At 42.7% G+C, this 24,440-nt stretch overlaps 1 protein-coding gene across 1 annotated transcript in view; it reads left to right on the top strand.

Moving 5' to 3' along the window:
- sez6b (seizure related 6 homolog b) overlaps positions 1–24,440 on the top strand; it is a 329,451-nt gene that overhangs the window by 111,844 nt on the left and 193,167 nt on the right. The window contains exon 4 of the mRNA XM_067967882.1: positions 1,139–1,331. Within this exon, the coding sequence (XP_067823983.1) occupies positions 1,139–1,331 (193 nt within the window). The remainder of the gene's footprint in view (positions 1–1,138; positions 1,332–24,440) is intronic.

The raw sequence follows: 24,440 nt of genomic DNA, 5'->3' as shown, positions 1-24,440 counted from the left end.
AAAAAAATGCATTACAATTAAAAGCATAATAAAAGATTGTTACTAATTAAAATGTCATTCACCCATAATTAGACTGGTATTGCTCTGTAGAAAGCATTAGATGTCCTTAACATTTGCACGTATGCAGAGAACTCTATGTTGGTTTGTTTAGTTCTGTGTCGCTAGGTGATGTTTGCATTGGTTTGCCAGAGCAGGCAGCCGATGAACGGAAGCAGGGATACTGATGCTGAGGAACTGTGTAATGATGGGACTATGGTTCTCCTCCAATTTGCCATACAGTGAATTCACAATCTGGGGATACTGAGTGAGGCAATGTGTGCTCTCAAGAGGAGAAATCCTTTCAGCATGGGATAGTAACCTAGTGATTATGTTACTGGAATAACAACCCAGAGGTAATGAGTTCAAATCCGACCATGGCAAGTTATGAAATTGAATTTGATGAATCTGGCACCAGAATTGTAAAAACACAACTGATTCAGGGAGGGGATCCTGGTCTGACTCACATGGTTGAATAGGGATGGGCAATAAATCCCGAATTCAGGTAAGGCAGAGGCTTAGGTGACCTCCTTCTCTGAGTTAGAGATTGGAAGATGGTATCAGGAGATAAAAATCGATGGGGGATTTGTGTTTGTAACTTGCGTTTGTAGAGGGGTGTACTTTTAATGTTATCTACTCCCTGTTCTCGGCTTTCCTTTCCTATTCCTGTCTCCCAGTGCTACACAATATCTATGGCTCAGAATGAGCCGGTGACTTGTCCAAATGCCAATCTGAAACTTGATGAAAGTGGGCTGGAACAGTCTGCTATGGCAGTATAGCTCTCACATGAATCAAAGATAGAATTACAACGTTATAGCCCTAATTTGAAACCAATGTTTCTTTTGACACAACTCAATGCCAGGAGAACTGGATCATTGATTTACACTTAGCTAAGATTTAACTTGAAGGGCTGCCGAGTTTAACATCTATACATACATTCCTTGATAAAGTTAAATATAAGCATTACTCCAAGACAGAATTTATAACTGTCATAGCGTTGTACTTCTTTTGCTGCTCCAATGCCTACTCTGCTTTGCCCATGCCAAAAAACATTTGTAATTGGTCATTTTGTAACTATGGTTTCCAATCAATCTCTTTGCAGGTCAAAAACATCAGCCTGTCTGAAGGAGAGATGCTAACAATTGAAGGGCTAGATGGAGATGAACCAACTGTTCTTGCCAACGAGTCGATTTTAATGAAGGGGCAGGTGATTCGCAGTCCAAGCAATCAAGTTTCTATCCATTTCCAAAGCATTCAACTTGGAAACCCAGGCTCATTCCAATTCCATTATCAAGGTAAGTGCTTACACACCGGGGCTGGAATGAGGAGACGAAAGCAATGCCAGTATTTTGTGGCTGAGTACTTTTTTAAAATCTGAAAGCGAGACACTTTACTTCAAAAAGAGCACTAGCTTGTTAGATCTTACACAAATGAAAATTTACATCCAATGGAGTGGAATTGTACTGATACTTGTCAGGAGCGGTGTGAGAGAGAGACAGAGAAAAACACACACACATGCACAAACTCTTGGAAAAGGCTCTCAATCCTGATATCTTCCTATTGACTCAAACTGAGCTCTTAAAAGGACTCTAAAGACAGTTTTGCACCTTATTTAATTGAAATGTTGTTTAAGACTTAAAATAAGTATGTAGCGCTCTTGTACTGCTGAGTGTTTTTTCCATTCCTTTGTCTTGAGAAGGGGGTAGACTGTAAACTGTAAAAGACGGGTATCTAGGGCATATATGGTTAATGCCAAAGATGGTATGTGATGAGAGTCCACTGTGATAGTTACAGCAATAAATGAGTAATAATTTCTTCTGTTCACTATTCGTAGCAAAATTGTAAGTATAAGTATAAAGAACATGTTTATGAACAGCTAATCAATGGAGGAGAAGGGTGCTTTTTGCTAGAAATATTGAATGTAAAACTCTATACGTTTTGTTTACATTATCGCGAATGCACTTGAGGGAATCTCCCCTCCTCCCCCCCCCCCCATGCCATTGAAATGCTTTAGAAGTTCAATCATTGCATTAAATCTTTTGATATGAAGTCTGTACTCCTGCAGCTCTCCACAAACCCATTACAACAGACATGTATCTTTGCTGCCGTCTTTGATGAGTGCATGCCAATTGTTTCATGCTGGCCATCGGTGTTTTTGACTTGGTGTCCGGTTGTCCACATTTGTGGATGGAAATCAGCACCGGACCCGGCTCCTCCCCGCGGCGCCACGCCCGGTTCCTCCCCTCTCAATGCCGCTCCTGGCTACTACTCCCGATCTCCTGTTACTACTTCAATGGATTGAATACCATTGTACACATTGGGCAGGAATTCCTGCAAGATCAGGAATTCTGCACAGCAGGAGTCTTCAATCAGCTGGAGAAAGGAGGAAGAGCAGTGTTGGAAATATGTTATCATTAATACTACCAAGGGTTGTTAATCCTTCTTAATAATAACTTCCACAATGATTGGGGCCCGAGTGTGACTGAACATGCAAGCTTCATTATAGACACAAGAACAACGTTCTAATGTGGTTATACCAAAAAACATTCTAATACAGTTATATCAAATAAACAAGGATGGTACAACCTGTCCCCAGGAAATTTCAGGATGATCATGCCTGGTTCATAGTGTGCGGACCTCCGTCTGGCCCGAGAAACTGCTTCTGCCTTTCAGTGGGACAGTGTCCCAGTTTATATTTCTTTCTGAAGCGTAGTTGCTTCTAGTAGCTTAACGACATTAGTCTCATGATGTCATCTGTCCTGGACATTTTCCCCCTCAAGGTGTCCATTGTTCCAGACATCTTTCGGCTATCCATTCTCTGGTGTTAACTATTGCCGATTCAATCTAGCTTATGGGGGCCCTTATCTTTTTGTGTATTTGGATTGTTCGGATGCAGACATTTAAGGTGTCTCATCCTGTATAATCACGAAGGTTACCTAATTATCGGCACAAAGCTTCTGCAATTAACATAACAGGACTAGTCTGTGTCCAGGTCCTGAGTCTTTGGGACTTTATGTTATCTGTTTCTGACAATTGGTCTTCAATGTATCTGTTTCGCACATCTATTGTCTCTGCAATATTCCCAATCACTTTGCCTGATGTCAGATAATCATTCCCTGTGGAATGTTTCCTCCCTTTGTATTCTCACGGACCCAAGGTTTGCCCACAGCCTTGCTTTTTAACCAGGCGCCTGAAGCTTTGCAGGATGGGATACATGATTATGATTTGGTCTAGAAATCGTATTTCTTACAATAATTTAACAATTTGATTTAGCGCCAAGGAATACCGTTGCATATCCACAAGAGCTCGCATTTTCTGCACATGAAATAAGGGAAACTCCTCACAATTTTCCCACAATCTTTCACTATGTGAGTGCTAGAATGTTGGGTGTACCTGCAGCTTACGTTAGGACAAGTCTGCACCCCGCTGCACATTTTGTGTAACCACATATCATAGGCCTATATTCAGGGTTGATTTTGAGTTGTCATCTTTTTGAAGCTGTTGGTCAGTTTTTGCAAGTTTCCCAGCTTGTGTTTGCTGTTTCTGTTTTGGGGGAAAAAAAACAAAATTCTTGACAAAATACCATCTTTGACTAGCAAGAAGTTCTCCACAGAAAATATAATTTTTTTTTTGCAATTCTCTGCTTTGCTGATCTCACTCGAGCCATTTGTTTCACTCCTGGTTATTCTGTCACCTGCAGATACAATCGGTGATTTACATAAAAAGCAGTGAAAGAGATAGCAGTGGGAGCAATAATACAGGCAGGCAAGATAGAGGAGGCTAACTTTGGAGAAAAAGAATATAACGCAGGCAAAACATTTATAAAAGTTTAAAGTTTTTGGAAGACACTATTTATGTTACCTGTAGAGATTGCTGTCTTTTCTATGTTTCTGCCTCTCTCTTTTTTTTTTGGTGGTTTGTATATTCGGTGGCCTTTTAGGTAACACCTCTCTGTCTGCACACTGTGATTGCCGTGGCAACGGGCAGTTGGAAAGACTATCTGTAATCACCAGGCATTGTTCTGTGATTTATAAATGCGAAGGGTTCGAGGATTTCATTTCCACAACATTCACCTGAGGAAAGAGGAAGCCTCCGAAAGCTTGTGAATTTCAAATAAAATTGTTGGACTATAACTTGGTGTTGTAAAATTGTTTACACCTGTAGAGATTGGCAGAGCAGCAATACCTGGTTGCAAGTTCAAAGCAACACTATTCAGACTAGCACAGTGGCGGTAGATTGGACTTGGATTTGTCATCTCTGGGCTTTTATTGCCAGCAATTGCCTGAGGAGAGCAACATGTGTGGACTCTTTCCTTCCTAATTATCGTCTTCAAACACACACACAAACGCCATTGACTGCCTGTGCAAATAAGGAAAGGTAGTCTTTATGAAGAAGGAGGCATCGATTTATGTATTGGAGTCTTGCTATCTAGACATTTGGCTGGAACAGTATCGTGCTGTGCATCATTGCAGCTGGTTGTGAAGCCACGTGTATTTTTTTAATAAAAGGAGATTGACTGTCAATAGTGTCTGATATGATGAAGATTAAAAATATGTGCCTTTGGGGAGGGCACAGAGAGGATTGTGTATCATTTAAGTGATTAAACAAAAATTTCTCATAGAACTTGTAATTTGATAGTGTCTTATCATATTGTGGAAGCTTCTCAAAATGCTCCACATAATGAATTGCTGTTTGCAGTGTAGTGACTGTTATGTATGAATTAGCTTTTGGACTGCAGCTAAATTGATGTGGAGATGCCGGTGATGGACTGGGGTGGACAAATGTAAGGAGTCGTACAACACCAGGCTATAGTCCAACAGCTTTATTTGAAATCACAAGCTTTCGGAGCTTGTGATTTCAAATAAAACTGTTGGACTATAACCTGGTGTTGTATGACTCCTTACATTCGCTCAATTGAATGCAGCATACAATAAACAGAACCGGCAGAGCCTGGCACCCAAACCAGTCCCACCTCACCTCCAAAAGTAGAACATGATGGAGGAAATTTCTGCCCTCCCCCCTCCACCCCCCCACTCAGTCAAAATTTTGAATTGATGGAAACCTGACAGAAACAGATTCCCCGCCTCCCCTGCTAATGAACAGTATGTTAATTATGCACTGAAAATAGCACATCATTTCTTGGTTCTTGACTCTATCTCACCACCATCAACTTTCGTTTTGCCCAGTTTTTTTTTATTTTGCCTGAAATGCTGCTTTGTGCACACAATCCGTTGCTTCACAATAATGTTCTTGGATGATGAAGTTTAGAGTCAATTCTTAGGAGGAGCTGTGGCAGAAAGAACAGGAAAAGCTGTATCTAACAGACTGAGCACAGAGCAGCACTTGGATAGAAGCTGGTGAAATCCATGGCAACGTTTCACTTCAACTCCCTGAGGTAAAATGGCTGCAGTGAGATGGGATTTAATGAGGGGAAAATGAAGAAGTAGCAAACACTGAGTACACTATTCCGATTTACAGCTACCTCTGATATAACGCGCATAGCTTATGGCTTTGTCACTGAGAAACCTCTTCCACATAACATCCCTCCAAGAGACAATCTTGTCGAGACAGCCTGCTGAATAAAAACCATTTCTCTGGTATAATTTCTTCTCTATTCACCTCTTTTTTTCTGATCTCTATAAAGTGCACTGCATTAGCAACGAGCGGCCAAATAGAACATATTTTCGGACAAATACGTGAACATTTTTCATCAATTTCCTCCGCTGCCCTCTTCCTGTGAAAGTGTGAGGTCCTTGCTAGGATCCCAGTTCTACAAATGCTGGGTGCACCCAGTACATTGCCCAAATGGCTATTACATTATACTTTAAATTGTGTGCACAAGGAATATAAGCATTCTCATTCAGGCTAAACTGTAACATTAGCATTTAAATTATTTTTTACCTATTTTTGCATGTTTATAGGAACCCTGATGATTCAGAGGTATCCTGCACTCTGGAATGTGGTAATAGGGATTTTGCCATGTTTCAGTGCTGCAGTAAATGGCGTGGCTATTAAACGTGAGGCATGGTAGGACCTTAGGTATATTCCTTTGCCTAGATGAATTCTTATAGCCTCCATTGTGAAATGCACACTCTACAATCCAGCACCCAGAATACAAAATTCGCTACAATAGCATATCATTGATAAAATCCTTTTTACCAAAGTTAGAATTGTAACATTAATCCTGGTGCCTGATATGTATTCCAAGTTTTAATTCTTTCTCCACCCCCCCACCATGCCATGAACTACTCACTGAGAATGCTGACAACTGCTGTATTGGCGCAGTAGGATAGGCAAAAATTATTCCTGTCCCTTGTCCAGGACGCCCATTTTGATTGTTTGTTCAATGTTTTGTTTGTTAATGTTTGGATTCTTGTCTTTTGCTGTGCTCCCAATGTCTAATTTTCCACTGGTGCTGAGTGCATGTGATGACATTTGATTTTTGTACCCCTATACCAGTTCAAAATACAGTCGTGTAATTTGCTCAAGTTCAAGTTCAGTCCCTGGCTCTGTGCTGACAGTTTCTGGCACAGATACCGGGGTTAACCTGTGCACTGACGTTGAGCAGGAATATTCTATTATGCAGTGGAGAAAGGCATTAATATTTATGATGGGATTTATGATGTGTGTTTTAAACCAGACGCTTGAATTGCGCTCTCCTACATGCAGTGGTACTTCAATATGTTGATGGGTCAGGACAGTCTAATATAAGCTGTATTGATTTGGGGAACGACCTTTCGCACTACTTACAATGAGGAGTTTATGGTTTGCCTGTATGTCCTAAAATAAGTTTGAGCACGAATGAATAAATGTGTATTGAGGCAAACCATTGTTCCCCATCCCAGGATGTATATATATTGTAATGGTTTAAAATGTCAGTGTGCAAGCAACAATCTATATTTCACTGATGCTCGATCAAGGATGTAGGGTACATACTCAGGCCTTTGTTGGTTACATAGAATGTACAGCACAGAAACAGGCCATTTGGCCCAACAGGTCCATGCCGGTGTTTATGCTCCACATGAGTCTCCTTCCTCCCTACTTCATCTAACCCTATCAGCATATCACTCTATTCCTTTCTCCCTTGTGTATTTATCTAGTTTCCCCTTAAATGCATCTATGCTAGTCGCCTCAATGACTCCTTGTGGTAGTGAGTTCCACTTCGAACCACTCTGGTTAAAGAAATTTCTCCTAAATTCCTCATTGGATTTATTAGTGACCACTGATTAATGACTATCTTATATTTATGTTTGTCTCTCCCAGTTCAATTGACATTTGCAACAGAAAATAGCATGCATTGATGTCACATGTTATTGCAAATTCTTTCTTTGCCCTTGAATTGGAGACCATCCTTAAGTCATTCTTCAGCCAGTAAATTGTTGTCAACACTCATGCCGATAATTAAGGTGCAGCTTTTTTTTTGGTGGGGGGTGAAATTGGAGATGCATTTCAGTAGGCCCAAATTTTAGGCCTTAGTGAAGTTTGCAACTGGTACCATTTCACCTTTCACTTGCCAGGAACATTGGCACATGTGCATTCGAGTAGACCCACCATTAGAATACCAGTGGATGCAACTGTGTCTCCTCCAGGCTATCACTGACATATTGGGAGTTATTTAAGATCCATCATTAGCCCTTTAGAGTTAATAAACAGCTGCAACATTTGTTTTTTTGGCAGATTCGTACTTTGTCCCTACATTAGTAGCAAATGGACATTTGTCTCTGATTCAGTAACAATTGGTCACATACCTAAATCATGAAGAACTGGACATCTCTACGCTAAAAATGTAGAAGAGACCCATATCTTTGATGTTGTGGTAATAATCACAGACCCCAGCTGTTGCATAGTTTGCTGGTTTAGTGAGTGACACGTGTAGAACCATTGTTGAAGGAACAGGTGGCCAAATTCAGATGACAATTCAATTTTTTTTTACTTCTCCCCAATAACACCAATACTTCAGACTATATTTACTCAATGAGAAGCCAATGCACTTTGTAACCAGAGCATGTATTTCACAATGTGTCTCATGCTCAAGGCTGGAACCCAAACCCTGACCCAAAAAGTTCAGAGAAATCTCTCAACCATGAAGCATGCCCTTTTTGAGCTAATGCTATAACCTTTTCACTTTGAATGTAATGCAAATCAAAAGAGGTTTCAAAGGACCCATTTCAAACTCCAGAGCAATGATTGGTATGGACAGAAGTTGTCCTGTTAACACTTGTTCATATTAGTGGGAGCTGAGCTGTCATAAATTAAATTGGTTTGGAAATTTGATGTTAAACGGCTCAAATGATTTTAATGCTGACTTTAACATGTACGCATATACTTGTCACTAAAGTCAACTTTAAGTAAAAGCTGTCACATTTGGCAGTGTTCAATGATACATCCAAATGAATGAGGAGAGGCAATATAAACTAAAGGGCACAATTCTAAAAGGGGTACAGGAACAGAGAGATCTGGGGGTATATGTACACAAATCGTTGAAGGTGGCAGGGCAGGTTGAGAAAGCAGTTAAAAAAGCATACGGGATCCTGGGCTTTATAAATAGAGGCATACAGTACAAAAGTATGGAAGTCATGATGAACCTTTATAAAACACTGGTTCAGCCACAGCTGGAGTATTGTGTCCAGTTCTGAGCACCGCAATTTAGGAAAGATGTGAAGACCTTAGAGAGAGTGCAGGAGAGATTTACTAGAATGATTTCAGGGATGAAGGACTTTAGTTACGTGGATAGACCGGAGAAGCTGGGGTTGTTCTCCTTAGAGCAGAGAAGGTTGAGGGGATATTTGATAGAGGTATTCAAAATCATGAAGAGTCTAGACAGAGTAGATAGAGAGAAACTGTTCTCAATGGTGGAAGGGTCAAGAACCAGATGACATAGATTTAAGGTGATTGGCAAAAGAACCATAGGTGACATGAGGAAAATCTTTTTTACACAGCAAGTGGTTAGAATCTTTTTTTTATATTCGTTCATGGGATGTGGGCGTCGCTGGCGAGGCCAGCATTTATTGCCCATCCCTAATTGTCCTTGAGAAGGTGGTGGTGAGCCACCGCCTTGAACCGCTGCAGTCCATGTGGTGAAAGTTCTCCCACAGTGCTGTTAGGTAGGGAGTTCCAGGATTTTGACCCAGCGACGATGAAGGAACGGCGATATATTTCCAAGTCTGGATGGTGTGTTACTTGGAGGGGAACGTGCAGGTGGTGTTGTTCCCATGTGCCCGCTGCCCTTGTCCTTCTAGGTGGTAGAGGTTGCGGGTTTGGGAGGTGCTGTTGAAGAAGCCTTGGCGAGTTGCTGCAGTGCATCCTGTAGATGGTACACACTGCAGCCACAGTGCACCGGTGGTGAAGGGAGTGAATGTTTAGGCTGGTGGATGGGGTGCCAATCAAGTGGGCTGCTTTGTCCTTGATGGTGTTGAGCTTCTTGAGTGTTGTTGGAGCTGCACTCATCCAGGCAAGTGGAGAATATTCCGTCACACTCCTGATTTGTGCCTTGTAGATGGTGGAAAGGCTTTGGGGAGTCAGGAGGTGAGTCACTTGCCGCAGAATACCCAGCCTCTGACCTGCTCTTGTAGCCACAGTATTTATATGGAATGCACTGCCAGAGGGGGTGGTGGAGGCAGATTCAATCATGACATTCAAAAGGGAACTGGATAAGTACTTGAAAGGAAAAAATTTGCAGGGCTAAGGGGTTAGAGCGGGGAAGTGGGACTAGCTGGATTACCCTTGCATAAAGCCAGCACGGACTCGAAGGGCCAAATGGCCTCCTTCCATGCTGTAACCTTTCTATGATTCTAACTGTGTTCTACAATGAGCTAAAGAGTGTAGGGCCTATCTTTTTGATCAGCAGGATCAGTTCACATCAACATAGAATGTGCATGCAAGGGTAATTAGATGGGGATCCCTTTTTGCAGGATCCAATTAAAATTCACAACAGAAGAAGCCATTTAGCCCATCATGGCTGTGATTTTCCTTGGGGATTTTCCTCAAAGCTGCTCTTACTCCATCGCCACAACTTCACCAGAAGTGCAGTGGAAACTCTGTTTATGTATCACTTCTGGAAAAGCTGTGGTGGAGAAGTGGGAGCAAATTTCCAGCCCATGTCTGTGCCAGATCTTTGCTGGAGCAATCCAAAACTAATCCCTCTGCTCTGTTGTTTCCCTATAGCTGCCCATAGTCCTACTCAATTAGCACAACACACATTCTTTTGCCAGGCCACTTAAGTTCTCTTAAGTGTTTTTACATAAAATGTGCAAGACCTTCATTCAAATATTAAAATCCAATCTAAAATACATTATTAGACCCTAGCGTTCATCCATTTAGGATGGGATTGTGTTGTGGGCTCTACTCACCTACCTAGACTATAAAGGTAAGCTCTATGTACAATGGAGCTCTTAAAGGGATAAAGGCCTTTTTACGATATTTTTTTCTTATTTAAATTTTTTCAGTGCCTATTTCCTCAAACTACTTTTTTATTGCTAGTTTTTGGGGGGCTTTTTTGTGTTTTACTTTCTTCTGTTTTTGTATTTTCATTGGCATCAGAACACATCGGTAATGTTTCTGTAGGAACTAAGCCAGCTTAATATTGTCTGCAAAATCCCTGGGAAACTAACTAATCTATCCAAAGCATCCCCTATAACATTGTTCAATCCTCTCCACTCCAAATCACTAATGCAGGATCATCATAGAGGACAAAGATAACCCCATTATCCCTTGCTAATAGACCAATCATCTCCTCCAACCCCTACCTCCCATTCCTCTTTCCTTACCTCCAAATGCAAGTATAAGGATCTTATGGACTTCTCAAAGATCAAGACTGCCCACACAGCTGCGTTCTCCTTTTCCTTCTCCTCACCCAACACACCCTCAGCCTGTCCACATATCAATCTGTAACTTCTCTCCATCCTTCCTTGCCCCTGCCCCCACCAAGCCACTTTCTGCTGCCACAATGCCTTCTCAACCTAACTCTCAGCTGCTCAACTACCTTACCTTGCCCCAATGCTCCCTGATATCACTAATAGTTCCCTTTGAACAGCAACTATTCCCCTCCCATTGAAAGTTACCAGCATTATCCTTCCTCCTCAAAAGGTCTAGCCTTAACCGGTCCCTCCTAGCCAACTACCATCCATATCTAATCACCTCTTCCTCTCTAAGGTCCTTGAATGCACTATTGCTACCCAGATTCATATTCAGTTTTCCAAAAATTCTGCCTTTCACATCCCTTCAGTCACTCTTCTGCCTTACCCATATCAGCAAGATTACCGTGGTCTAACTCACCAACAATATCCTCTGTGAGTGTGAAGCCTTTGTCCTCCTCAACCTCTCCACAGTTTTAACACATCTATTGCTCCATCTTCCTCCACCACCTCTGCTCCATGTTCCACTTTTTCAGGTTGCCTTCACTTGGTTCCACTCTTACCTTTCCAAACACAGCCACTCGATTCTACACTTGCCCCATATGGTCGCCTTTGGAGTACCTCAAGGCTCCATCCTTGGCCTCCTCTATTTCCAAATTAATATGTTGCCTTCAGCGACATCATTCATAGGTATGAGGTTAGTTTTCATGTGTGCTAATAACACACTGCTCCACAACCACCTCCTTGTTGCTGACATCAAGTCATGGATGAGCCAAGATTTTGAGCAATTGAACAGTGGAAAGACTGATGCCATTTTGTTTGGTTTCCATATAAACTCTCCCCAGCTGCTCACTGGCTGAATCAGATAGTGCACAACCTTAATGTCCCATTTAACTCTGAGCTGAGCTGCCCTTCAAACTGCACATCTAATCCATCATTGAAAGTATTTACTTCCACCTCTACAACATTGTCCATCTCTGCCTCACCCCACCGATACTGAAACCCTTATCCATACTTTCATTACCTCTAGACTCAACTTCTCCAAGGGCCACATCTCCAGCCTCCCGAGCTCCACCGAGACAAACTACAACTCGTGCAAAATTGCATCACCCACATCCTGCCCCATACTGTCCTGCTTGATCATCATCCCTGTTTTCACTAACTGTTGTCGACTCCCTGACTTCAAAACCCTCATCATTAGTTACGAACCCCTCCTTGACATCATTCATCTACCTCTGCAAACTCCTTCACCCTAAACCCCAGCCTCTGTTTTCTGACTCTGGCCTCCTGTGTGCCAGTGCTAAAGCCATCTGCTGTCTTGGCCCTGTTCTCTCGAACTCTTTCCCTAATCCCCTCCAATTTGCTTCTTGTCTCCTACCTTCAGAAGCCTCATAAAAACCTATTTTCTTCCCTGTGCTTTCCATCATTTTTTCCTTGCTCCCCTAACACTGCTTGACATCTGTTTCTCCTCTTTGAAATGCCTTGGGACATTCACTACATTAAAGGTGCTATGTTAATGCAAGTAGCAGAGCTTCAAACAATGAGTTCTCTTAAAGAGAGGGCCTACTGAACAACTTTGTATCTTAATACGTTGTCATTTTTTAAACCGGGCACGAATAAGCAGCACACATAAAATTAATAAAGTTCGTGCAGTTGAATAATAATCTTGTACAAGGAATGATTCAACACGACCAAGGGTCAACATCTACACTATATTAATTCTCTCAGCGTCATAATACATTTTAATCGTATGCCATCTGGTATACAAGAAGATTCATTCTCTCACTCAGCAACTCCCTGAGCATCAATATAATGAAGGATCTAACATTCTGTCAAGAAGATGCATTTGGAGTTTCAAGCTATGTGTGATTATTATTTTCTCTGTGGCCAGGTATTGCACCGCAGACTCTGTCACTTTTTGACACAACTGTCACCTGCTGTGACCAGGATTTATGCACTCTTTAACCAATCCCAAAGAGGATGTTGGCAAGTTTTGTAAATGTTCAGCACATCACACAGGGGAAGCTCTAAATACATGAAGAGGGGGCTTCAGTGGTATTGTCTCGAATCATTGGGTAGATTTCGCTACAGAATTTTAGTCCAGGAGGGTTGAATCTATGAATGCTACTAAAATATGTTTCCAACAAGTCCTTTAGCATTCTGTAAGCCTGAATTGAACCCTGTGAGCTTGAAATTCCTCTTTTAACGAAAAATGGCAGAATGCGTGTTTTTCTCTGTAATTAAACACCTGCTGGCAAAAATGTATTGTCAAGAATCTCTCATTTCAAAGCCGCACATTTTTAGTGGGCCATTAATTATGGGGGAAAATACAGACATTCTCCTGTTCTATTGCTGAAAGAATGATCATACCCTAATAGCTCCTCTTCCTCCACAACTAATGGTTCAGCCCTTCTCCAATCCCTTTCCCGTGTCTCCCGTACCTGGAATCCAAAGATTAGGTGCTCCTCGTGATCTAGAAATAACGCACAGATTAAGGACAGCACTCTTGCGTCCACATCTACATAACGTGAATAGACAGAAGAAAGGGAGGAAGATGTGCCATCATTTTTTTTAAAGTGCCATTAATTTATTGTACCAATTGTTCTGAACAAATAAAGCTCTCATAACACTGTGGAGGCAGAATTTCTCTGCTTGCTTTGTGCAGCAAAATCATAAACGTATTTCTTTTTAGCATGTTTACCATATTGCCTCAAGCAGTGACCAGAGCAATTCTCCTCACTGTGTTCTCCCCACAAGGGGGACGCTATTGTATCATTTTCCTGTAATGAACTTCAATCACAATGATACCACGGGCTTGGGCATCATAGGTGTTTTATGTGACTTAGAATCATAGAACTACAGCACAGAAAGAGGCCATTTGGCTCATTGTGCTGGTCCCGATGCTAGCTCTTTGACTGGAGCTGTCCTTTCTATTCGTCTTTTTGTTATTTTTCCTTTTCAAATACTTGTCTAATTTCCTTTTAAGTGATATTCTAGTACAAATGATATTCACATTTCTGCCTCAATAGCTACTTGTGGTAAAGCATCCCATGTTCCAATAGGACAGAGTGACTGAGCACCTAGAAAAATTTGAGCTGGTTAGACAGAGTAAACATGGATTTGTAATGAGTAGGTCATGTCTAACGAACCTAATTGAATTTTTTAAAGAAGTAACTATAGTAGTAGACAGGGGAATGTCTATGGATGTAGTTTATATGGACTTCCAGAAGGCATTCGATAAGGTTCCACATAAGAGACTGTTAGCTAAAAATTAAAGCTCATAGAATTGAAGGCAATTAGGAGATCGGTTAGGTGGTAGAAGACAGAGTAGGGATAATGGGTATGTACTCGAATTGGAAGGAAGTGACTAGTGGTGTCTCACAAGGATCTGTGCTGGGGCCTCAACTATTCACTATATTTATTAATGACTTAGATAACACAATAGAGAGCCATATATCCAAGTTTGCCGATGACACAAAGATTGTTGGCATGGTAAGTAGTGTCGACGGGAATTAAAATTACAAAGAGAAATTGATAGATTAAGTTGGTGGGCAAAACCGTGGCAGATGGATTTCAATGCAGTTACATGTTGGGTCATCCATTTTGGACCAAAAAAGGATAGATCCGAGTATTTTTTAAATGATGAAAAGCTAGGAACAGTGGCGGTCCAAGGACACATATCATTAAAATGTCGTGGTCAGATACAAAAAATAATCAAAAAGGCTAATGGAATGTTGGCCTTTATAATTGGAAAGTTAGACTATAAAAGGGAGGAAGTTTTGCTACAGCTATACAAAGCCCTGGTTAGACTACATCTGGATTACTATGTACAGTTCTAGGCACTGCACCTTAGAAAGGATATATTGGCCTTGGAAGGAATGCAACGCAGGTTCACCAGAATGTTACCAGGGCTCCAAGGGTTAGATTATGAGGAGAGATTACATAAACTAGGCTTGTATTCCCTGGAATATAGAAGGTTAAGGGGTGATTTGATTGAGGTTTTTAGGATTTTGAAAGGAATTGATTGGGTAGATAGAGAAGAACTTTTTCCACTGGTGGGGGAGTCTAGGACAGTGGGACATAATCTTTAAATCTCAGCCAGGCCATTCAGGAGAGAAGTTAGGAAACATTTCTTCACACAAAGGGTGGTAGATGTATGGAACTCTTTCCCACAAAAAGCAGTAGATGCTAGCTCAATCAATAATTTAAAATCTGAGATCAAAAGATTTTTGCTAGCCACGTCTATTAAGGGATATGGAGCCAAGGCGGGTGGATGGAGTTAGGATACAGATCAGCCATAATCTCATTGAAAGGCGGAACAAGCTCGAGGGCCTAAATGGCCCATTCCTGTCCTAATAACCCACTTATGAAAAAAAATCTTCGAAAGTACCCCCTTCATACTTTGACAATTTAGTTTGCTTGGAATTAAAACACATTTCCATCTTTTAAATGTTCATTGTTAAGTTAGCATAAGCCAAGGGCTGGGATTTCAATCAGCTGCATATTAGGAAATCTCTTGTTACTATTGCACTGTTAGCGGTGATTCGGAGATCAATTCTGTTCTTTTTGCAGCTACCCAAATGCCTTGTCTTTCCTCTCGGCACATTCCACATTCCCCGGCTTATCTGTTTCTTCAGCTTACATTTAGATTGATGGTGCCTGGAAGGGAATTACAAGCTGTAACACAATTGAAGGATTCAGACGACCTCTTTAAGTAAGAGGTTTGAGCTCAATAAGTTTATGAATGTCGTCTGAGCCCTAATTGTGTTTTTTTTCTCTGCTGCACCTTTGGTGGTGCCAGTACCATGCTGAGATTTCCAGTGCACTGGTGCCATAAGCCCTGGTGGGAGTTAGGGTATTGCCTTGATTTAAAAACAATCAATTTAAAACCTGCACTTTACTTCAAAAAAAAATCTTTAAAATTATGGCATCTTGTTATATTTTCCCTTCAGCTATTTTCAATCGAAAAAAATCTCATTGAGGTCAATAATCAGCACTTCATGCATATACATTAAGCTCTGACATTCCCTTCCCACAGCAATGTGATTATGTAGTGCTGCCAGTGTATTGTTATAAGATTGTTATGGATAAAACTCACTCCCAGCTATTACTTAATATATTTCCATCTATATAAGGACATAAGAAATAGGAGCAGGAGTAGGCCGTATGGCCCCTCGAGCCTGCTGTGCTATTCATTAAGATCATGGCTGATCTTCTACCTCAACACCACCTTCCTGCCCTATCTCCATATCCCTTGATTCCCTTCGTGTCCAAATATAGGGGTAGCATTTCCGCTTTGGGTGCAATCGGGAATTTGTGCCCAAAATGTGCTCGAAATTGCACTGGTTAGGTTACAGTTCAAGTTTCCGATAAAACATCATTTGCACAATCACAAACATGAAATCTTCCATGAACCAGTGTAATCCTGCAGCATAATGGAACAAAATTGTTTATTTTTTTCTTTCTATTAGAAAGTACTTAAGAGTGGTAACCTGGTGCAGTTTTATTAATGCAGCTGAAAGTGGGCTTATCACACAAAATATAAGCATTTTTAATAAGTGTGTGCAGTCCTCTACCTGCGAGTAACCTGATTTAAAATCACTGAAAATGACTTTAAAAAAATACTGAACCATTTACTAGTTTCATTGGTGTATGCTAGCCAGTTTCTTAGTAAATATTTTTTGATATGTAAAAACTTAAAAAAAAAACGTGCCTACTAGTGCCTGTGCGCCTAAGAAAATTAGTGCAATTTGAAGAGCCTTCCCTAACCAGTGCAATCGGCGGTAGCTCGCAATGCCGACCTGGGGGTGTGGCCAATTTTGTGGGCGAAGCCTGATCTGGGCAAATTGAATCCAGCATAAAAGATCGTGGAAAACACGAACATAAGTGGTTTTGGGCGTAACTCACTTATACTTAAAATTCCCTGATCTTTTGCGCTGGGTCGGCCGATTTCGCTCGGGTGTCGCTGGGTGGTGTCCCAATAGGCATTTCTCATTATTAAGCTACCTGTTCGACAGTCAAGTCTGCAGCCGCACATGTCTGCCATTAGATGGTGCTCCAGCAGCAATCGGGGGGAAATTTGCCTTGTCCTGACTTTCTTTGGTCAACGCCATGAAGAGATCCACGAGTGTTAACTTTTGAAAACTGATTTTGAATAAAATGGGCTCTGAAGTTGCATTGTAGGATACTGATTTATTAATAGTTTTAAAATTCTTTATAATTTATTCAAAAAATCCTGACATCCATTTTGTGAAGCCGCTCTGCCGTTTTGTTACATCTTACATTCAGGAGAATACAGTGACATGTTGAGGTTGTTGGCATGGTTAAGAATAATCAGGTAACCTTTGGGAGTCGGGGTAATTTGGTGGCTTCCATCAGGTTCAGTTGAGTTTGGGGGATTTCAAGGATCCTGCCTGCGCAAAGGGTGTCACAGGACCGGCTCTTTGGCCTACGTAGGCCTTTCATGGCCCAGTCAGGCAGGTTCATCGGCATTTGAGAAGGAAAAAGAGAAGTTGACATTAGAACGTTCTGATGAAGGGTCCACACCCAAGACGTCAACCTGTATTTTCTCTTTTCAGGTGCTGCCGAACCTATTGTCTGTTTTCATTTCAGATTTCCAGCAGTTGCAGGATATTATTTTTATTTCCAAATTGTTATTTAAAGTTTCCTTCACAACTATAATTGAACATTAAGTACAATACATGGATAATCTTTAGCAAGATCTTAGGCAGACTTGCCTTTCCACAACACAGCAGAACTTACAATCTGTCCTGGCCTATTGATGTGTACCTCCGATCAATTAACTCCGAGGGTGGCACTGATGGTGGTGGAAAGCTGCAACTGCCAATTCTTCCTCATTGCCCTCTCCGCTTGATGATAGCATGGAGCTTAATGGCTATAGAGAAAGGAGCAATAACTGAGTCATAGTTTGTAGGCATAGGAAGTTTGTGAATCTGGCATCTGAAGATGCATCTTGCTGAGAAGATTGATGGGCCAATACATAGTTCAAAGGTATAATCAACTTCACTTAAATAAATTGATGTTTCAAGTACATAGGGATTCTGATGTTCTTACTTTATAATGGGACTGTGTGGTGTGTTTTGAAAATTAGATTTACAATCACATCTATGATTCATTGAGGTGGCAAGATAATTTTGAGCTCATACTGTATTAATCCTCCAGTTGTGGTTCTAATTCTGTAGAAAGTAGCCATCAATAGCACAATGCAATGAAATTTGCTGCAAAAACAAATCTTTTGCAGATTAAGTCACAAGCGCAATTAATGACTAGTCGAAACAGAACTTAGAAGGTCATATGCCATAATTTCCCTTTACTACAACTAAGATTTACTGTGAATTTATTGAAATTCCAATCTAATTTCCCAGAGGAATAGGAGGTAGATCACAGTTTAGTACATGTGTGTTTGTAGACTACGTACCCAAGATTTGTTAAACACTGAAAGGAAAGAATAAAGGTAGGTTATTGTACCAAAAACATCTGTTGTTAGAGATATGTGAAAGGTAACAGCATAGTGTAAAATGTCCTAGTGGGTTGAAGGAGCCCTGATTTATGCTGGTTTACGCTGAAACATCACTGTGCGAATGTCCTCGACGATTTGCACCGCTCCCGAGTTAGGTCTGCCGAAGCCCCACTTGGCTCAATTACATAGCTCCACCCGCCTTGCAAAAGACCAGAGAATGTGAGTTTCCTGCACTTACGGCAGTTCTGAACGGGTGTAAATTTACACCCAAAATTTTAGATGCGGCAAGACCCAAAGTCATTGGAGGTAATTGTAACCTAACCCATCCATTGGGAAACTGACGAGATTGGGTGCAACGCTGGTTTTACATCTCCTTCGATATTTTGTTTACATAGAAACATAGAAAATAGGAGCAAGAGTAGGCCATTCGCCCTTCGGGCCTGCTCCGCCATTCAAGATGATCATGGCTGATCGTCTAACTCAGTACCCTGTTCCCGCTTTTTCCCCATATCCCTTGATCCCTTTAGCATTAAGAAATATATCTATCTCCTTCTTGAATACATCTAATGACTTGGCCTCCACTGCCTTCTGTGGGAGAGAATTCCACAGGTTCACCATCCTCTGAGTGAAGAAGTTTCTCCTCATCTTGGTTCTAAATGGCATAACCCGTATCCTGAGACTGTGACCCCTGGTTCTGGACTCCCCATCCATTGGGAACATCCTCCCTGCATCTGGTCTGTCTAGTCCTGTTTCTCCATTAAAGTCAGTGGAGAGTAATATTGGGTGGTGTGTAAAACTGGCATTCCACCTGATCCTGTGGGATTTCCTCCTGGTTAAAATTACCTCCATTATTTATGATGTTTTATAGCATTTTCTTAGTTCTTTTTTATTTCTCCCGACTGAGACCCCCGCTGTATTTTCGGTATCTTTGAATGCTTTTTAATGGCATCAGAATGTGTTACATTAAAAAGAGAAAAGCTTCCAGAATTGTATTTTCTTAAACATGCTGTGCTTAATGTGCATAAATGATGGTTCGATGGCTTCAAAGTTTCATTTTCATAATAAAATAAAGAGGGACTTAAAGAAGGAAGATAGCACATGTTCTGTGCTTTCTCAGGCCCCGATTGTTTACCCTGATTTCCGCCTGGTTTTGCTCATGCAGTTCTCAGGAAAAATGAGGGTAAGTTCCCATCGGCAAGATCAGTGTAGAAACCGGTGTAAATTTCAGCGTAAGTGCGATTTAGGAAATAGTGGAGCTGCGTTGCTGAGGTGGAGAAATGTTGGGATATATATTTTTTTTCCCTCAAGCAGACTTTGAGCCGCTTGTTCCTCCCGGCCGCACAAAAATAAACACAGAATTACCTGTCGCCTCCATACTGGGTGGAGCATTCACAGCACACCCACCGCATAGTAATGGCCGAAGGTAGCAAATGGGATCCTATGTATGTCATAGTTACCCGATTTGCATTTTAAATGGGCCCACCAACTGACTCAGGCAGGTGCTCTGTGGGCCAGGAGAAGATTGCGGTGGCCATAATGGCAGGAATGGGGTGGTAAGTCATTCCCCATCATTTTTGGGGCATTATAGCCCCATTTCTGCAAGGCAGGAAGCCTCAAAATCGACCCTGTTGTCTAGAGGAGAGCAGACCAGGGCTGAATATTGGAGATGGAAGGATGGATGTACATGCCTTCTCTGCACAGAATCTACCTTGTCATCGACTCTACTCCATCCATTTAATTTCCCAAGGGAAATATTGAGATTAATAGATCCCCAAATATAATAACGCAATATCGCAGAATATCTATGCAACTCTACTATTCAGTCATGGCTTGCTGCCTTCCTACCCCCTGCCCCCCCCCCCCATTCCAGCCCCAACACATTTCAGGATGAGTCATGTCCAGTGGAGTATTTAATCATCTTAGTCTATACCTATCCCCAAAACCTTTAATTTTTTTCTCAGCCAGATATTATACATCTCGTCTCGAAGTACCTCATGGCATCTAACTAGATCTGTACTTACATGACTCATACATATGTCCCCTAGTCCTCCCCAACCCATCTAGCTCGAGTACCCTATCCTCTAAGACTGAGTCTAATCCTTTCATTTTTTTAAAGACCTCAATCAAATCTCCTCAAAGTCTACATTCTTCCACAGTAAAAGGCCCCAGCTCGCTAAGCCTGGTGTGGTAACCGAGGGCCCTTAAACTAGAGTGTTGGTCCAGTGGCCCTCCTCTGAACCTTTTCCAGGACCTCTTTCTCACCCACCATGTGAGGGGGCCAAAACTGGAAAGGAGCAGCAGCGAACTTTTAAAGTTTTCCGCTGTGTATGTGTTTCTCCCAAGTAGTTCGGAGCCTGACTTCAGTTGCTGACATTTATTTTCAGATTGTGGCCAAACATTTCACGCAGTCTAGATCTTTTAGTGATGATGCATGGGTACATTAATGTATTTTTATTTTCACTGAAGTGAATCTTCATGTCGATGATTATGCGTAGATGGATAATGGCCATAGAATCGATCAGCGTTCATTTTTACTGCACAAGTTGAAAATACTCAAGAGAGCAATTGCACAGCGCTTCTTCGAATCAAATGCCTTTTGCAGCAGGAGCCCATTTCTGAATTGAGTGAAGTTTTTGAGAACACTTTAATGCCTGATTGATTTGTTTCGGGGCGGGGGGGGCGGGGTTAAAGGGGGAATCCAGTTTTCTGGCCTCTTCTCCTGAAGGTGCTGACTTGTTGCTGGAATGTCAGCAGAGTTCCAGTACCTCACTTGAACGGCTATTTCTCATGTGTATGCCTAGACAGTGGATACCAGCAAGCTATTCAATGGTGGAGGGCATCACACTTTGTCCACAATCAACATCCACAAAGGTGCACTTTCCATTGGACAGCAAACAGGAAGAGTAACCCCTGATTTAACATTTCCCCCTCCTTACCATAATATAGTGTCCCTCCCTTGTTGAGATCAGCTAACTCGACACATATGTTATAAGCACAGCTCAATTACTTTCTTTGCTTAATTTTATGTAAAACGGTTCTGAATGTAGTCCTTATGATGAGCATTTGCTTTTATTAGTGCAAGAGTGCATATATGTACAATATATTTAACATGCTGTGCCACAGTGTTATCTAATTATTTTTCATGTACTGATATGCCATGTTTTTTTCTCCTATGCTACTCCAAAGTGATGCCCTTTGGGCAGGGTTTGGTATGGCAGGTTCCTGAGAGCTCTCCTGAACACGAGCTTGTGATGCCGCTGACCACCTTCCCCTACATGTTACAGATTCAGATGGTTCTGCCTGTGTGCCAGGAATAGCCTGTCCTTTTCTGGGGGCCTACATGCTCTGGAAAGCTTCTATCACTTGTCCTGTGGCAGGTGCTGGCAAGGAACTGGCAGTAACTTGAGAAGTAGCAGCCTATCCGTGTTCTTCAGCATGCATGCCAATATTGGAGGGCAAGTCTCGACAGCAGTCCCTGATTTCTGAGAGACCAATGCATGTTTTGTGAGATTTGAGAAACCCTCCTTGAATGCTGTTCCATGCCTTGGACTGTGGACCTCTGTGCCTTTCAACATTGGCAGCAGAGGTTTGGAGTTGATAGAGGGTATTCTGATATCCGTGCTATGTGTTGCTGCTGTTGAACAGAAAAATCAAATTTAGGCAGTGAACTAGTAGCAATGTAAACTCATTCCCTTTTCAAATAACCTGATGTCCCTCCTTGGATTGTACTACTAATCGAGAAAAGGTCCCATCATCTCATTCTTAACATGGGATTGGCAGGTTACAAAGTGTGCTGCTCATCATTGCCAATATTAGGCCCCAAGAGTTCATGTCTTCAACTGTTTTTCAAACCAGCAGTAACAACAACAAAAAATTGGATTTAAGTTAACAGAACATTTTCTGCCATTAATCTCATCCTTGCTCTGAGGTATCAAATCAGATAGATTGTCACTGGTAATAAAAAAATTAACTTTTTCTTTGAGAGTGAATCCAATAAAATCAATTCTGTCACATTTAAATTGAATCTTTAAATGAACAAGAACTTTTGGAGAAGACTTAATGGGCTCTATCTTACCACCCGCTATCGGGTGCGTTCCTGGCGGGGGGGCTCCGAAAATCGGAGAATCCCGGCGCGGTACCGGAGCCCGCCCCGAACCCGCGCACTTCCGGGTTCCCCGCTGACGCGCCGGCGTGCGCGCGCAGCCCCCGCTGGTGGGAATCCCGCAAGCAATTAAAGCCAGCGGGATGCCACTTGACAATATTTATTTAGGTATTTCAGGTCATTAACTGACCTGATTAAGGGACTATGTGGGATTTTAGAACAAAGTGGGACTGTTTCCCGCACTGGGGGAAACACACCCAGGTCAAATGGACGTGTTGCAGCTGTCAGCCTGTGGCAGCTGCAAAGGTCCATTTGACAGGTGTGGGGGGGGAGACCCTCACCCATTGCAGGAGGCCACTCTGTCACTTGGGACAAAGTTCGGCCTCCACCACCCTCCTCCTGACAGTCAAAGTCACCAACCTGCACACTTACCCCGGGGTCCGGAGACATGTACCTACCTTGCGGACCCCCTCAGATGTACATCTTGGGAATGGGGGCCGCCGTAGCTGCAGTCATGACCTCCTCAGAGGGCGAACAGTATCACCAGCCTCACCAGCCTCGCCATCCACGCCGTCCACCTCTGACACGTGGAGCTCCACAACAGAGTGCTGTGACACATCCACCTGTACAGCAGGAGGGAGGGCTACCGCACAGAGAGATGCGTCGCAGAGGGCACTACCCTCGCCACACGTTCCACAGACCAAGGCTCAGCCTCCTGGACCTCTCTGAGCAGCAATGCACACGGAGGCTCAGAGTCACTCGACATGTAGTCGTGGACATCTGCAGCCTCTTCCACGCCGAGCTGCTCCTGGCTGGCCCGAGCACCATCTTCTTACCTGTCGCTGTCAAAGTCACCACTGCCCTCAACAACTTCTCCTCCGCATCCTTCCAGGGTGCAACCGGGGACATCGCCGATGTCTCTCAGTCGTCTGCGCAAAACAGCCCTGCAAATACACCTACACCCACTCTGCAGTGACACAATGGGTGGCATCAGTTGTGGGTCCTCATAGTGATCCTCAGGAGCGGGCATTATTGCACAAACCAGACAGGATTCGCGAAGACATGGCAGTCGTGGTGCCAATATAATATGTAATGTGAGTTGTTCAGAAATTCAATATAAGTAACACCTGACAAACCCTCAAACACCCTTGTGCATCCCCTTCATGCTCACGACACGTTTGCCTTACGCTTCCTACTGCACATATGTGATGCATGCCCTGTGGCTGCAGCACAGGTAGTGGCAGGTTGAGTGAGGCTGGCCGTGAAAGAGATGCACGAGAGGGTGAGTATGAGAGAGAGCCATGAGATTGTATGAGGATTGGGTTGAGTGGTAGTGGCGGGATGAGTACTGGGGAGGTGAGTAGGTGCAGGTAAGATGAGGATGAGGTTTGAGTGGGCATGAGGGGTGATGTGACAGAGTTGTGTTGGCAGTGCTGAAGGAGATGTGGGGTGGGGGCAGTGATGTGGCAGACGGAGTGTAGGGGAAAGACTACATGTACTCACTTTGGCTGACCTACTGAGGTCATTGGAGCACCTCCTGCACTGTATGCAGGTGGGCGATATGTTGGTTGCGCTGGTGACCTCCTCTGCCACCTCGAGCCAGGCCTCCCTGGTGGCAGAGGCAGGCCGCTTCCTCCCGCCTGCCGGGAGGAAGATCTCTGTCCTCCCCCTCCTCCTCACCCCATGTATTGATACCTGGAGTGAGGCATCATTAAACTGGGAGCAGCCTTCCCCCTGGGCTGCTCCATGCAGTAATTTTTGCTCTTTGTTGCAACATCTGTCAGTGGAGGACTGCCCCTTTAAATAGAGCGCCTCCAGCTGACAGATCTTACTGCGCATTCGCAGCCCGCCCGGCGCGCAGATCAGCAGCGGGGAACCCGGAGGAGCAGGTAAGTGAATCCAATTAGTGGATTGGATGCTACAATCGCGCGGGACACTGACTAATTTCATCGGGCGCGTTACCCATGCG

Source organism: Heptranchias perlo, chromosome 28 (assembly GCF_035084215.1).
Source record: "Heptranchias perlo isolate sHepPer1 chromosome 28, sHepPer1.hap1, whole genome shotgun sequence".
NCBI classification, from domain to species: Eukaryota; Metazoa; Chordata; class Chondrichthyes; order Hexanchiformes; family Hexanchidae; genus Heptranchias; species Heptranchias perlo.
The sequence above is the reverse complement of the archived record's forward strand: the minus strand, read 5'-3'. Positions and strand labels throughout refer to the sequence as shown.